Source organism: Athene noctua, chromosome 1 (genome assembly GCF_965140245.1).
Source record: "Athene noctua chromosome 1, bAthNoc1.hap1.1, whole genome shotgun sequence".
Classification (NCBI taxonomy): Eukaryota; Metazoa; Chordata; class Aves; order Strigiformes; family Strigidae; genus Athene; species Athene noctua.
The window spans coordinates 238836289-238853982 of record NC_134037.1 but is presented as its reverse complement, the minus strand read 5'-3'; the positions used below and the strand labels follow the sequence as shown (position 1 = coordinate 238853982).

General features: G+C 40.0%; 1 protein-coding gene across 3 annotated transcripts in view; it reads right to left on the bottom strand.

Moving 5' to 3' along the window:
• DCLK1 (doublecortin like kinase 1) overlaps nucleotides 1-17694 on the bottom strand; it is a 255207-nt gene that overhangs the window by 77879 nt on the left and 159634 nt on the right. For all 3 annotated transcript variants that reach the window (XM_074914194.1, XM_074914204.1, XM_074914221.1), the window contains exon 5: nucleotides 185-301. In XM_074914194.1, coding sequence (XP_074770295.1) covers nucleotides 185-301 — 117 coding nt within the window. The remainder of the gene's footprint in view (nucleotides 1-184; nucleotides 302-17694) is intronic.

Sequence of the window (17694 nt, the reverse complement as noted above, 5' to 3'; positions counted from 1 at the left end):
CCAAAGAATTACTTTGTACTGGGAAGACTTAATCTCAGATGCCACTAAGAAAACAAGTGAGTTTTTACTATCAGCTGTTTCATACATACAATGTTTTTCCACAGAAATGTGTAATTTTAAGTACATTGCCAACTGTATTGAAACAGAGTGGTTGCTGTTAAGAAAGATTTCTTAAGTGCTTTACCTGAGCTAGTAGAAGCTGGAGACTTGCTGCGTCGGGATGGGCCCGGGCTCTTGGTGGTGCTTCTACGTGAAGTCGAAGCTATTTTGGTATAGGAAGTGGATTTCACCACCCGACATTCTAAAAGACAAAGAAACTGCATAAGTTAGCAATTAAGAAAGTCAGCAAGATTCTGTAACAGAAAGAGCACTGAAAAGCACAAACATTTAGCCCACGCTTGTTTTCATTCATCTTGAGGGGTTTTATGGGAAAATATAAAATCTGTATAAATGGCTCCATTAAAATCCAAGTACAGTATGTACTACATCCCAGACAAAGAACTGCTGCAGTAATCCAGACTTTTAAATACCATGGTTACTGCAGGTACTTAGGACAGCTTAACAGTACTGAGACTACATATAAAATTTATTTGCTTTTGAAGATTTTAGCACAAGTAATGCAGTGGGTTTTTTGTAAATGATCCAAATGCACTGTAAGCATTTTGTCAACCTAGGCAGTCTCCTCTAGAAGAACTGGAAGGCTGCTTTTATATATCAAAATGTTAAGACTGTACAAGATGACGCAGGTGTCTGTCACTCATGAAAGCTCTGAAGAAAGTGAAGCAGGTTTGTTGCTCCTGCTTAATCCTCTGGTGAGCAACAGCCCACATTGTATAGCACACGCAATTCATCACAGGTTGAGGGAAACGGCACTACTTGCTCGTAAGAGACATCAGTAAAATCAATGAAGAGGCGAAATTACCCTCCCACTTGAGAGCACTGCAAGATGTTCAGGTTAGAGTTTATATACACCCACACAGGCATCCTTGCATTATACCTGCAAAATGGTCCTTGGCCTAAGGATGAAAGAATTTAGTGTGTATAATGCTGATGACTTGCACTCATAATGGATAGTAAATTAATCACCAGGCATATTATACAGACAAGGAAAAAAAAAAGATATCTTAGCCAATATACAATTAGAAGTCTGCAGCAATGTTTATGTTGTCTTCACCTGATGATGTCAGTATACATCACTTGTTTAAAAATACATCAGTAAACATTTAGTTCTGTATCAGAATTTTGTTGCCCATTTTCTTCCCATGTTAAGGTTCCTTAACATAGGTTAAGAGAAATAAACAATAATTTTTTCTCCCTAGTCAGAAAATACCACGTACAAGCCTGCACATTATTTAGTCTTCACAGAGATGATCAGCGGAGCCTGTAACATAGTTTAGACAGATTAGAGAACAAAGAAATAAAACTGAGCATAACTAATTAACTTAAACGTATCCACCAGAGAATGATGTCATGAAATGTATTTCTCTTGGCTGCCTTAACTGTTTGTCTTTCATCAAGCTGTTGAAGGAAATAGAAGCAAGAACTGATGCGTTACTGAGGGAACATACAGCACAGCTGAGAACTGAGAGGACCAGAGAAATGCTTTGTTCTTCCCAAAGAAGCTTTTCTTCCCAAACTCTACCACCTTCCTAATGCCCAATAGCAGCTAATTTATTTCTGTTGACATTTTATGTGATTCATTGATGACTACTCTCACTTTATACTGAATGATAAATGGAAATGGAGAAAAACATTTCCTTGTTTGTAAGAGGAAATTATCAACTGAAAACAGGAGGAATCAGATGAAAGCTTTCAATCAGATTCCACTAGGTAACTGCAGCAAGAACCCTACACTCATGTATTGACATAAACAGCTGCTCCAGAAATCATCTGTACATGTTGAATGTAAACAGGTCCTTTACCTTTCTTGTAAACAAATATTTTAAATGTCCAAACACCTAATAGACAACTTGTTTGTTCTTGTAAAACTACTACATTATCCCAGTGTGGGCCCCATTCACAGGCATCAGTCAGGAAGGGAGCTGAATATTCTAATCATCAACAAACAAGACCAAAGTAGAATGATCCACCCAAGCTAAATGACTACGGTCACTTGCATAGTAGAAAAACTTAACGAGTCCATGCAGAAACCAGCTACTTTCTGTAATATACTTTACTGTGTAAAAAGCTTTCCTGTTTCCAACATGTAAAGAAAACAAATATCAACATCCCTCTCTTGCAATTCATGTTATGCACTAAAGCTTAACTCTCTTGTTACAAGTATTAACACTCACTCAAGTTCTCTCAATACCTTATAAGCAGCCAGAGCTAGAATGACGTTAGAGATAAGATTCTGTATTTGAATGAGTATTTCCTCTCAAAGTATTGGAAAGGACCAGGTGGAAAGCAGTACGAAAGGAAAGAAGAGGCAACTAAATGCACATCCAGGTTATGTTTCCATCCTACAGATATAATGCTGTTAAGGAAAGTACTCAAGACAGCCCTTATATCATTTTCACCCAACCCATTCAGAAATGAAAAAATTAATTAAAAGTAATTCTTCTTCATCTGGGGTTTTGCCACACATGGACAAGAACAGTGTGGGTGACCTGAACTGAAGAGGCTAACAGCATCCTGTCACCATCTTCCTTCTCTCCCAGCAAGAAGTGCTCCTGCTCACATGGTATGGAGAGGTCCTACCATTTCTGGGGAAGAGGAAGGCTGGCAGCTGGCTGCACCCACTAGGGCGTTCGTCCTACTGACAGTCTCCTTAGAAAGGGTGACATTAGGAGTGGTCTACAAATTGTCCCGATGGGCTACATATAGACCATGACCTATTATCAGAGTAACCCTATACTAGTGGCACATTATCCTATGAGGAACCCACCTCTCACAGCTAGCTGAACATCTCCCCACTGGAGCAGAAACACATATATGTCCAAATGATAATTTCAGAAATGAACAATCATCATAGGATCATAGGATAATCCAGGTTGGGCATGAGAAATTCTCTAGTTCAATTTTCTGCTCAAAGCTTGAAGTCCTGGTCCACTTGGGGGACACGTCAACCAACCTGAGGAACAACACAGCAAGGCATAACCTGTGCAGGAGGATTCTGGAGACCATCCATGACAAATTCCTGATCCAAGTGATAGAGATACCAGTGACGTTTCTCTCTCTCTGCTCACACACACAAAAAAGGAAGGGTTCACTAGGGATGTAAAAGCGGAAGGCAGCCTTGGCTGCAGTGATCATGAAACAGTGGAGTTCAGGATCGTGAGGGGATGGAGCAGGGCAAAAAACAAGATCACAGTTCTGGACTTCAGGAGAGCAAACTTTGAACTCTTCAGGTATCTGGTTGGAAGAGTCCCACTGGATAAAGCCCTGGAAGAAAGAGGGACCCAAGAGCTGATTAATGTTACAGCAAAATCTCCAGCAAAAGCAAAATCAACAAGCAGAAGTTGGGCAAAAATACCAGCAGGTCTGCATTAATTAACAAGTTGCTCCTGGCAAAAGTTTAACACAAAAATCGAGTATAAAGAAGGTGGAAGCAGGGACAGGTAACATGGAAGGAATATACAGCAAGTCTGAGCATGCAGAGACAGTTAGGAAAGCCAAAGACCAACTGGAATTGAATCTGATGAGAGATGTCAAGGCAACAAGAAGGGATTCTTTAAGTACAAAGGGAACAAAAGGAAGATTAGGGATTGCACACCCACTGCTGAGCGAGGCAGGTCCCTGGTGACACAGAACATGGAAAAGGTTAAAATATTGAATGGCTTCCTTGCCTCAGTCTTTACTAGCAAGACCGACTTTCAGGAATGCCAGGTCCCAGAAGCAAGGGGAAAGCCTGGAGAAAGAAAGATCTACCCTTGGTGGAGGAGAGACAGATTAGATAATACTTGAGTAAAGTAGACATACTTAGGTCCATGGGACCTGGTGGGATGCACCCCACAAGTGCTGAGGGAGTTGTCTGATGTCATTGCAAAGTCACTGTCAATAATCTTTGAATGATAATGGTGACTGGGATAGCCACTTGAAGACCCAGCAAATGTCACTCATATCTTCAAAAAGGGCAGAAAGAGGTACCCAGGGAACTATAGACAGGTGTGCCTCACATCAGTCCCTGGGAAGGTGACAGAGCAATGAATCCTGAAAGCAATTTCAAGGCACATTAAGTGCAAGAAAATAATTAGAATTAGTCAACATCAATTCACCAATGGGAAGTCATGCTTGACCAACTTGACAACTTGAATGAAATGACTGGCTTTGCAGATGAGGGCAGAGCAGTGGATATTGTCTACCTGGACTTCAGTAAGGCTTTCAGTGTTGTCTCCCAAAAAATCCTCGTAGACAAGCTGCTGATGTATGGGCTTGATGAGCAGACAGCAGGGTAGACTGAAAACTGGCTGAGTGGCTGGGCCCAGAGAGTGGCGATCACTGATATGAAGTCTAGTTGGAGGCCATTGACTATTAGTGTACCTCAGGGGTCAACACTGGGTTCAGTCCTCCTCAGCATCTTCATTAATCATCTGGATGATGGGGCAGAGTGCACCCTCAGCAAGTTTGCTGATGACATAGAACTGGGAGGAGTGGCTGATACACCAGAGGGTTGTGCTGCCATCCAGAGAGACCTCATGAAGTGCAACAAGGAGAACTCTGAAGTCCTGAATCTGGGGAGAAACAACCCCATGCACCAATATATGCTGAGGGTCACTCAGCTGGAAAGCAGCTTTGCAGAAAAACACCAGTGTGTCCTGGCAGACGACAAGAGGACCATGGGCCAGCAATGCATTCTTGCTGCAAAGAAGGCAAATGGTATCCTGGACTGCATTAGGAGGAGTGTTGCCAGCAGGTGATCCTTCCCCTCTGCTCAGCACTGGTGAAGCCATACTTGGAGTACTGTGTCCAGTTCTGGGCTCCCCAGATATGGAGGTACTGGGGAGAGTCCAGCAAAGAGCCATTAAGATGATTAAGCAACTGGAGCATCTCTCCTATGAGGAAAAGCTGAGGAAGCCGGGACTGTTTAGCCTAAAGAAGAGAAGACTCAGGGGGAATATTATCAATGTATATAAATACTTTAGGGAAGAGTCCAATGGAGACAGGCTCTTTCAGGAATGTCCAGTGATGGGACAAGAGACAATAACCTGAAACACAGGATGTTCTGTCTGAACTTTTTTACTGTGGGGGTGACTGAGCACTAGAACTGATTGCCCAGAGAGGTTGTAAAATCTCCACTCTTGGAGACATGGTCCTGGGCAACTGGCTCTAGGTGGCCCTGCCTGAGCAGGGGAGTTAGACCAGATGACCTCCAGAGGTCCCTTCCAACCTCAACCATTCTGAAATTCTGCGATTCTCAGGGCTTTCTCCAGTTATTTCTGGAAAATACACACACACTGCACAGTCCCCTCTGGACAAACCCATTCCAGTACCTGACTGCCATTCCAGTGAAAATTTTTTTTTATATCCAGTCTGAACCTCTTGTTTCAATTTATACATGTCACCTCTCATCCTCTTACCATACATCACTGTGAGGAGCCTGACTCCATCATCTTGATGGAGAAGAGATGCTGCCCCACTGGCACTGGGGGCTGCTGGCAAGTCCCCCTGAAGCCATTTCCTTTTCCAAACTGAACAAGCCCAGATCCATCAGCCTCTCCTCACAGTGCAAGTGGTCCAGCTCCCCACCATCATGATGGTCCTCCTCTAACTGCCCCTGATTTAGTGATGTCTTCCTTAAACTGGGAGACTTTAAACTGGACATAGTACTCCAGAGTGGCCTCACACGTTCTGAGTAGAGACTAATTACATCCCTGTCTCTACTGAGTCCACTCCTGTTCATACAGCCCTGGATGCTGTTAGCAGTCTCTGCTGTCAGGGCAACTCTATCTTCTCTTCAGTTGGTGTCACAGAAATTTTGTCTTTCCCTATTTTCTATTTGTACAAACCCTTCTGAGCTCAGTTATTAACTTCTTTGGCACAATTTTCTTTTTTCTCTCAAAAATAATTTGCAGGTTGTGAAGTTTTAAAAGATCATAGTTCAAATTGAGCATATATTTTCTCTGCTCAAATACCACTGTGAACCCTAAGGTAAATTTTGTCAACTGCCATGTTTTCTATGGGTTTACAAGTTTATTCATAAATTACATGGGCTACAGTATGGCCTGTGGACAACCACGTGGGCAAGCCTTCAGTGCTGTGCACACCGGGGTCAGGCAACTCATGTCTTCAAAGACTGTGGCAAGACTACTTACAGAGTCTAAAACGATTTCCAGTCATGGGTAGAATGTAACCATGCTGCTTGTTGTAAGTAGGTCTCAGCTCCCATGAACAGCTTATTTATGCAATTCTGTTATCACATTTAGTTTGGAAAATAAAATTTTACTGCAGGCAAATATCCCACTCAGTAACCACACAACCACTGCTTGTCTCCTCTAAGACATTACCATAATCTGCCTGTTGCTGTAGGAGAACTATGTGTACCTAAAGAGGAAGGAAAAACAAAATCAAAATGCATGGTTTTTAAAACCATATTTTCTATACAGAATCTATACTGGTAAGGAAATAAATACTTATCTTCTCCTCACCAACAGTATTCTGATAACTCTACAATGGGTCCTTGGTAAGCCATGAAACAGAAGAGCATTTTTTTCCCTTGATTTTCTTTTGATGCCAAAACTATATCAGAAATAGATCTGAACTCCTGACAGAAGAGTTATACTGGCTTTCTCATTCATGTGAGCATGCTCAGCCAAGAAGAAACAGCAGGTGTTTCTATAGTACGTTCAGTGAGGAAATAAACGTATCATGAAGCCCCAGTCCTTTCTCTCACCACTGACTAAGACTAAAGGTGGTAATGTGAACCTCAACTTTAAGGTCTGATCACAAGCTTTATTGCTTTCCAACTTGTAATATCAGATAAATAAGAATGTTTTCTCCAGCCAAAACATCTTGCAATAAGATGTTCTATTATATAACTACAGATAGAACTACAAAGTAATAGAGAGAAGTACAGAGTATAGGCAGCAAGACTAACAATGCAACACTGCGGTCCCTTTATAGCATTGAATATTACCACAGGGGTCTGAGGTATTTAATGGACATTAACAACAATAAGGCTGAGAAAAAAAGAGGAAATATCCCAAGGCCACAATTTGACATTGTGGAGACACTTTACGGACAAGATAAGGAGCATAAAGCTCCTGAGATTGCACGGTGAAGTCAATAAGCAGCAGGAACTCATATGACTAGGAGGAACCCCAACATACTCGTGAGCTCTTGATTTTTCCTACTGTCAAATGGACAAAATGTGACTATGAGGTAATTAAGGGATGCTACCATGCAGAATCATAACACCTCCAACATCCAGCTCTGTGATGTTTCATTTCCAAAATGTTTCATTACCTTCTACGTTCATTAGATCTTGCAATGGCAAGAAAGTAACAGAGAGTAACTAATCTGCAAAATATGTGTCATAAAATGAACAAATTTAATGTGTTTCTAGAGAAGATTGTGAAGTTATCTAAATTACCAGGAGATCAAAAAAAGCTTACTTGTTAGATACTCAGAAGTTAACTGTATGGGTTTCATGAGTTCTTTCTGAGCTAAAATATCACTCTCCGCTGTGTTTTGCTTTTTTTTTTTTTTGAGGTCTGTGTGTAGGGGAGAGATATTTATTTTTCCAGTATCCCTCCCTATCTGTTTCTCTCAGATGAGAACATTTAACTTGGTTTCAGCAACAGCTGTATCCACCAGATAAGCAAGGAGGGAGGATCAAGGATATCTGTCATTGGTAAGCCACTTCTTTACTGTAAGCCTTAGGCTGGTACCTTTTACTACTACTTAAAGACATTAGCCTCACGAGCAGTGTTCTCAAGCCAATCAGCAGATCATTATCCCAAATGCAGTACTGATTTCAGTTTTTAATGTTAAGAGTAATTTTTCCCATGTTGCTAATTCTTAATGCAGCTAATAAGACTTTACTTTTCAGTTGCATTCATGCCTTCAATTAAAGCCAGTAATCTTCTGCTTGCAGAACTAAGTTTCACTCTCTTCAGCAAAAGGAAAATGGTACCATCCTGTCTAGTGGCACTGATACACACAGCAATTCACCCAACGCTACTGATCAATCAATGGCAGCTATGACTTGTAATTACAACATGTTCAAAAGGGTAACTATCATTCAGTTTCCAGAAATGAAAGGAAAACAGGGTGTTTCACAGATGTTTCAGTAATTTCAAATCTTTAATCATCATGGTTGTGCCTACATCAATTTTGTTCTGCATGTCTTCCTGTTCAGTGTATTCTTGATGCAGATGTATGCATAGAATACAAAATCTTAAAGTTTTATCCCATGCACTAAGCTGTGTTTTTTGAGGCATCTTATCTTCTGATTTGTTTTCTTACCAGTAACCAGTCCTCCATTCATGATAATGATTAGGAATACTATTTCAATACTATTTCAACTGTGTGCCAAGTACTTGTGGCAGCAAATACCTACACATTTTTTTTTTTTTTCCCTGCCAAGAAACATGCTCTGACTGGTCTATAAAATACAGTAAAGGCTAGATTTTCTTTCATGTGAAAAATCATTCTCCAATTCTGAAATTGGGATAAGTATTCACTGGCTAGGCAAAATGTACATACAATAAAATACGAACAATTAACGCCGTCTATGCCTTATTACAAATCAATAAAATAGAGAATCTTGCAAGTTCTTGGGAACCCAAGTAGCTTCACCCAATCTAAGAATACTTTCAGGTGTATGTACTACTCTAAAAATGCCTTATAAGTTAGAAATAAGGAAGGTATTAAAGAATTCATGTATTGTCACTAATATCTCATCCTTCTTTAATGTATAACTTTCAAAGTCCTTATTTGTTTCTAAAGTCAGTGAGATCACCCAGAAAGTTTTTCTAAAAAGGTAAACAGATTTTATGTATAATCAAACTTTGCTTCAAGTATTTCCTACTTTATCTTCAAACATGCTCCTGTCTACATAACTTAAAGACACTGTTGAGACGATTGAACTCATCTAGTGTATCATTTAGATAATTTAAAAAATGATGTATAAGTATGAACTATTCATTGCATGGTCCTTCTACAGGCAATGGAACGTGTTCACTTCTGTGACCTATCTTAGGAACCTGTAAATTAGAAAGATGACTCTTATTCATGAATGACCTAGAAATTACAGATTTTGAGTAGTGGTGAACATATCCTAATTGGAAGCAGTACCTTTGGATGGGGATGGGCTCTTTCACTGAATACAAAAATTAACACAAGATTTTTACAGCATTTTATGATCTTACTCTGTATAAGTAAATATTATCTTCCTGCCTTCTCCAAGTGCTAACCTTTTTGTCAGAATTGTCTCACACAAATCTCCATTGTAATATTCTGGCTATACAAACACTGTGATGTTAGATTTTACTTTTCAACAGAGAAGGAATCTGCTATCATGAAAAATTCCACCCCACAGCAGTGATAATGAGTTAAAAAACATTTTTCATCACTGCAACAGCTTCTCTGACAAGGTACAATATCTAATAATTTTCCAACTCTGGATTTGTAGGCAGCCAAAATTAGAAGACTTCTTCGAAACCTGCTAATGATTCTGAAATATTTCCTACTGAATCCATGTGAATGAATTTGCATTTGTAAAGTACTGATTTCTGAAACGGAAATTGCATTATCAGAAATTATTTTTAAGAAATTTGAAGACTGAGTTGAAATAAGACTTTTGTCACTAGCTAAAACACACCGCTAGCACACATGTAATCTTTAATATGTACATCTTGCATGTCTTTCCACACACTGTGCTTCACTTCGAGTTTTAAATTATCACTGTTCAGTATGCTTCACCCAGGTTGTTTCAATGCTGATACAAATGTTCATTAGTTTGCACCTATATTCAGAACCCTGTCCCTACTTCTCCAGGTTGACCACACTAGCTGCACTGACCAACATATCGGAGAGTTACTTTTAACTGGAAATGGTTAAGATGATACAACTAATTATAACTGAAGTCAGCTGTATTATTTTTATTTCTGGTCTCAGCATTATTCTTAATGAAAAAAGAAATGTGTTGTGCCTTTGCTTACAGCTTGCTTTCTCTTCCTGTAACAAAACCTTGTTTACTGGGCATATACTCTAACAGCAGATATCCCTCAAATACCCTGGTGAAGTCAGGGGAAAAATTCATCACTGAGGTGCCTTACTTTATCTGCACAATTTGGATGGCATTTTTCTTGGCATTGTTTTATTCGTGAAATTGGAGATTAAATGAGAGAATGGTACAAATTCATTAGTTCTTTTCTGTTCAGCAAGATCAATGGCTTGTTTTCCTGTTCCGCACAAAGAGGCAATATTTCACAGAATCACACAGAATCATTGAATCATCTAGGTTGGAAAGGACCCTGGAGATCATCCAGTCCAACCGTTCGCCTAGCACAGTTCCCACCTACAGCATATCCTTAAGCTCTAAATTGACCCTACTCTTGAACACCTCCAGGGATGGGGACTCCACCACCTCCCTGGGCAGCTCATTCCAACGCCTAACAACCCCTTCTGGAATGAAATGCTTCCTAATATCCAGTCTAAACCTTCCCTGGCGCAACTTGAGGCCATTCCCTCTTGTCCTGTTGCTTTCTACTAGGCTAAAGAGGCTCATCCCCAGCTCTCTGCAACCTCCTTTCAGGGAGCTGTAGAGGGCGATGAGGTCTCCCCTCAGCCTCCTCTTCTCCAGACTAAACACCCCCAGTTCCCTCAGCCGCTCCTCGTACGACCTGTGCTCCAGACCCTGCACCAGCTCCGTTGCCCTTCTCTGGACACGCTCGAGTCATTCAATGTCCTTTTTGTAGTGAGGGGCCCAAAACTGAACACAAGAATTGAGGGGCGGCCTCACCAGTGCTGAGTACAGGGGCAAGATCCCCTCCCTGTCCCTGCTGGCCACGCTATTGCTGACACAAGCCAGGATGCCATTGGCCTTCTTGGCCCCCTGGGCACACTGCTGGCTCCTGTTCAGCCGGCTGTCAATCAACCCCCCCAGGTCCCTCTCTGACTGGCAGCTCTCCAGCCACTCCTCCCCAAGCCTGTAGCGCTGCTGGGGGTTGTTGTGGCCCAAGGGCAGCCCCCAGCATTTGGCCTTATTGAAACTCCCCCAGTTGGCCTCAGCCCATGGCTCCAGCCTGTCCAGGTCTCTCTGCAGAGCCTCCCTACCCTCGAGCACATCAACACTCCCACCCAACTTGGTGTCATCTGCAAACTGACTGAGGGTGCACTCGATCCCCTCGTCTAGATCATCAATAAAGATGTTAAACAGGAGTGGCCCCAAAACCGAGCCCTGGGGGACACCACTCATGACCGGCCACCAACTCCGTTTACCACAACTCTCTGGGCCCGGTCGTCCAGCCAGTTTTTTACCCAGCGAAGTGTGCGATTGTCCAAACCTCGAGCAGCCAGTTTCACCAGGAGAATGCTGTGGGAAATGGTGTCAAAAGCTTTGCTAAAGTCAAGGGAAACAACATCCACAGCCTTTCCCTCATCCAATAAGCAATTTGTTGTATTACCCATTAAAAATCATCTTGTACTTTATTTTGAGAATAAACAGACCTTCTATCCAATCCATATGGTAAATATTAACATCATCCTAAGCATCAAGTACACAGGCATTCCATCACTTTTTTTTATTCCAGCCTAAGAGAAGTGACGATGTTGCGGTCCAAGAGATTCTGGGTTTTTGGTACTACTACTCCCTCTCTGAAGAGTATACCTCGTTTTCCACCATTTTCAATTTCAAATTACTCTTTTTGAACTTTACAAGCTCAAGTCCTTTACAGAGTTAGAAAAGAAAAAAAATCCCCATTTGTAGAACATTGGCTTCACATGGAAAGCATCAGCTAAAGATATTACAGAGAAACTTCCATTCAAAATAGTTAACTTTTAAGACGTTTTAACCAGGTCTCCTGAAGTTACAGATTTTTCTGTGTAACTGATTTGTAGTGAGGAACAAAACATGTATTTAAACTGATTGTCCTATTTATTTTAGCTCTGATGCTTTTTCTCAATTAAATCTGCATATTTATAATGCATTTACCAGTCTAACAACTTTGTTGTGCAGAATTTAGTTTTAAAATCCTTTTTCTTTTCTTCAAAGAAGCAAAATACACTATACTGGGCTAAAGATTATAGTCACAACAGTTAAGCATAAACCGAATTCCCATGGCACTTACACAGCTAATTAGTTAGATTGGCAGGGAGTCTTGCAAAACAAGAAAAAAAAAGATATATAAACTATCCATTAAAAACAGATGAATATGAGAAGTCCACTGTTTAATCTTTTTTGTCTGTTTCCATTTTCATTAAAAAGGCAGAGACTATAACTTGAGCAAGAGCAGGATTAGAAGGCATGACACACTAAGAAGAGATCAGGTTAGACAGAGTCCTTAGATAACATGTTCAAATTGGTTAGATGCGAAGAATAATTAGGGATACACCTGAGACAATCTCTGAGCTACCAGACACTATTTTTTGAGAACTGTGAAGGACAAGTAAAGTTACAAGAGACTAGAAAAAGTCAAAGCCAAGTGCTGATCTTTAAAACTGGGACCAATTGAAAACTGGAAGTTGAAGAAGCGTCAGCCTAACTTGAGATGATGGAAAAAATTATCCAAAGGGAGGGTATAAAGAAGACAGAGTTGGGCTCTTTTTCCTTTGAGTGTGGGAAGACAAGAGGCAATGGACACAAACTGAAACACAGGAGGTTTCCTCTGAACATCAAGAAACACATTTTCAGTCTGAGGGTAACCAAGTACTGGCACAGATTGCCCAGAGAGGTGTCCGGACTTAGGGATATTTAAAAGCCGTCTAGACATGATCCTGGGCACCAGGATCCTAGTGGTCCTGCTTGGGCAGGGGGGCTGGACCACATAACCTCCAGAGGTCCCTTCCAACCTCAGCCACTCTGTGATTCTGTAATAATACAAACCAATAAAGATATTAAAATTATATATAATAGTCTAAACAGTTTTGTCAAGAACAAACCATAGTCTTCCTAGAAAAGGATAACAGAGGGGACAGTAGAGATGATAAACTTTTCTAATTGGGATTTTGAAAGCCAAGCTGCAACTTAGTAAAATACCATCTACAGAAACTGCTTTTAAGATGGGTATTGGAAAACCAAACCAGACTAGTTACCATTGGTTTACTGTCAAACTAGGAGAGAATGAGTGGTGGAGCGCACCAGCATTTTGTATCTGAGACTGGTACTAGTCAATATTTTTATTAATAAATTGAGTAAGCGTTTTAAATCTGGACATGACACTACCGCAGGTAAAGCTGTAAGCATTACAGAAGAACATAAAGGGTATTTAGAAGAATCCTGAAAACTGGAGAAGTCATCAGAAAAAACAGGACACAACAAATCCAAAGTACTACAACCAGGAAAGAATAAGCAACAGAAAAAAAGGTAGAAGCCAGCTCATTACATCAGTCAGTTGCATAAATGCTAAACAGCAGTTCTGCAAAGAGGGACATAAGTTTTGCAGTGGGTCACATGCTGAATCTGAAGCAAACTAGTGCAGCAAAAGGAACCATTATCCTGCTGTTACGAACAGGACCACTCCATGGAGGACACTTGAATTACTCTTGTTCTCCTCAGGACTACTGCAGTGTAAACTTACATAACAAACCCACTTTTGTGTTTTCCATTTAGGAGAAAGGCTTTTACCTTCAGAGGGTTGAGAGAATACCAAGGAAGATCACAACTCTGGGAAACATGACCAGTGGAGGATAAATGGGATCTTTAGTTCAGAAAAGAGGTGATGAGACAAAATAGGAGCCTTCAATATTTAACAGACTGCCAAAAAAAAACCAAAACAAAAAAATTCCTGCTATAAGTTGTATCACAAATAGGACAAAGAAGAGTGATCTTAAGTTTCTAAAAGGTAGATTAATTGAGACATAAGGAAACATATTTTTAACAGTAAGGATAAGTACTGGAACAGATCATGTGAAGGACTTGTTGAATTCCCCTAACTACAACTTCACACAGACAGGTTAGCCAGAAACCTGTAAAGTCAATATAGATATAGCAGGTCCTCCTTTGGGACCTCTCAGATCCCTTCTATGATTCTTTAGATTAAGTCTTCCTAGTATGACTCATAGAAGTTACTCAAAAGTTTTTCACTGTCAGCACTTCTGTCTGGATTTAGCTGAAAGATAAGTAAAAGGAAGAGATGCACTGGCTGAAAGTCCAAGAACATTATAGCAAGGGAAAAGTGCTTGCTTAATGAGTGAATTAAAATCATTACAATTTCCTGAGTGTGGTGACTATTAAGATATGAATCTTTTATTTGTCTTCAAGACAAGCTTTAAGAATTTATCTCAGCAGGACATTAGCAGAATTGGTATCTCCCAAAAACCACAGATCTTCTCCTTCACAGACAATTCAGAATCTTGTTGGCTAATGTATGTACATTCCTTCCAAACCAACTACATGATGGAACTTAATACTGAGAGAAGACACATCTTACTGACTTCATGGATTACATCCTTTTTTACTCTCACTGGACAGATCTAAACTGATTTTGTAATGCTAGAGTTGTTTGAGGAGGCATGGCTCTATCTACATCTTCCACAACTCAATCTAGAAACGGGTCTTTCATCCTTAAGCCCATGTCCTGATGAAAAAAATAAAATTAAAGCAGAAATTCACACAAACAACATAGTTTAAGAAAACCTGTCATAAAAAAATAAATGCCAACCAACCACAAAGATGTTAGCCCACATCATCTTCTGAAGCAGTCCAAACATTTGAAGCAATGACCACAGCTTACTATGTAGCTGATGTTTAAATGACAGTCAACAAGGAGTGGGCAGGCAAAGGGGGACAGAAGGAGCTGACCTTCTTCCATGAAATAAAAGCCATTACCATGATGGACAAAATATGCTAAACCTAACAGTGCAGTAGACAAAAATGTAGTGATAGTAGCGGTGTCTCATTTTTTGAATTCTTTGACCCATGTAAGTTTTTGTTCTGCAAGGTCGTGTCCAAGAAACATTCTTAGCCCTGTATCTCATCCATTCATTTTAAAGAAATTCAAATGTGGAACTGCATCCATTGTTAATATTTTTAATAAAGATGAAATTGTACCAAGTGTTTGAAGAGGTCTGTCATATGGGTTGACAAAACACTGGGCTGCTTTGGAGTTGAAGCCGTGTAGCAACTATGAAAGATGAAAAAATAATTAATTTAACAAGTTCTGCCATATTATTCTTTGGGAGTCACCCACAATTTTCTCAGATATGTTCTTTATTTAAAGTCTTACTCCTCTCAAACATTCATTTAGAAGTTTGGGATTATTCAGTATTTAAGAGTATTCCTAGTCTTGGAAGGGATGCAACACTCAGAAGCTGTTTCTGAACAGATAAGGAACAGCTACTGATAAAGACCTGATGCAAAGCCAATGTTTACTACCTTATTTTCTATAAATATTCTCAAAAAGACACTTAATTTATAGTGAAAAGTCATTCCAATATGTATATACTGCAATATACCTAAAAATAAACAAATACCAAGAATTCCAAACAGAGCTGAACCCAAAAGTTAACTTAAACCCCAGGTTTATTCACCGGACATACTCCTATTTCCCTCTAGATATTCTAAGAGAAAACCTGACTTATTTCTCACAAACTTAAGCACATATATAGCAATGCTGTTCAAAGTCACAAAATACCGAATTAGACAATAATGCCAATGATGAAATATAGTCCCTAGAATTCCCCACTTCCATTCTACCAGTACCTGGAACCCAAGAAGCTAATCAAGAACATAATAAATCCCCCTCATAACCAAAATGTAGAATATTGAAGACAAAATATCCTTGCCTTAACTTTCCAATTTGTTTCTAACCTCCCCGTGGTTTTGTCAGTGTCAGCCCCAGCTTCCCATATGTCTGTTCCTCCCACAAAAAAGCCTCTGCACTTTCTCTGACACCAACTTCTATGAATAGAAAGCTCTCCCTGAGGCAACCTGCACAAGGCAGCTTCCCCCTCTGTATGATCCCCCGATGATTTTATAGTTTAAATATTGCAATCAGGATGATGTAACACAATGCAAAACAAACAGATGGGCAAGAGATGTAAAGCGTGGCCAGGCCTAAACTGGAAAACATCACTGCCAGAAATGTTGTTGGGCTCACAGCTGCTAACATTGCTCCTGGGATGTGTGCATGCTGAAGCTTTGCTGGCAGCTGTGTCGCTGGCTGAGGTTTGCGGCATGTGGTTCTATTTAGGTGCCACAAGCTGAGCTTTGTTTGCTTACTCCACATTTACATGTGCCTGCATGCAAACCTGTGGAGATAAAAAATAATTCCGGATGCCAACACTCTGTTGTGTAGATCGGGCGTGTTTTCCTATGCTGAATGAATGCTATGAACAAATAGGAGTCTTTTAATGAGGCATGTTTACTTTGTGATTGCAGTGTAGAGATCTGGAGGTACCATCCTAGATTTAACCTGAGCACTGGTAGCAACCTGGCTACAAGAAAATGGAGATCGGAAAGGTAAATTAGCATATGCTAACTTCTGTGCTGCTGCAAGAGACTGCTTGACTGTGTGAGAGGGTTTATTTAAATCTCACTTGGGCATGTCTAGTATTAAGAGGAATTCTGTGATGGTACTGTAGAAAAATAATCAGTTCAAGTCCAATTCCTTTCCTAATTATTACGTTCTATGCTATCTTTATGTGACAGAGGTGCAGTTCATCAATCATATAAAAGCAGAATACCAGAGACATTGCTTCAAGGAAAAGTAATTCTAACGATAAGGAAGTATTGGAAAAAAGATACACCCATGCAAATGCAATGATAAATCCCAACAGAACATGGTATACCAAACCCTCAAGTACTTTGATTGTCCAGTCTCAACCCATCACCCTATAGACTGAGACTGGACCATGGTGTTTCCACAGCAGTTATGGTCTAAAACCAGGAGGAAGGAACACCTGATGGACTGAGCTATACATCTTAAGTGACCAACTGAAACAGCTCAATAGCAGTAGCATTGCAGCTGCCTGAACTGTTTCAAACAAGCAGCTCCTCTTAAAGTAGCCATCCTGACTCATAAATCACCTTCCAGCTCAAAGACGAGCTCCTTCCTGTAATACTCACATCTGATGAAACTAAATGACAGCTTTCTCATAACTTATAAATTGGATACTCTATGGCTCTCTCATGGGTGAGAGGAATACAGTGCAAGCAGAAGAGTCTGAAATTGAGTCTCTAGAATCTGAAGTTAAATATTATAAATCTGAGATATTTATAGATATAAAAGTAATAGATACAGATACAGAAGTAATGTTTTAGATGGGTTGAAAGCCATTATGGGGACGGGAGGGGTTTTCAGAAGAGCACAAATACTGAATACGTACATTATTTCCATCAGAGTAGGATTTGTAGGATCTAAAATTCCTGGATTAACATCTGGGCCACTTTGAAACAGACAAATGCAAAGATTTTAATTTTATTCATTATTTCTTCCATTCTGTCACTGAAATTAATATTTTTTCTGGCATATATATGTCTTCAAAAATGGAAATAGATAAATAGAAATACACTACATCTATTCCCAAAAACCTAACTCTTTATTCTAACAATCTTGCAAATTACACACTGATACATAACAAGGTAACACA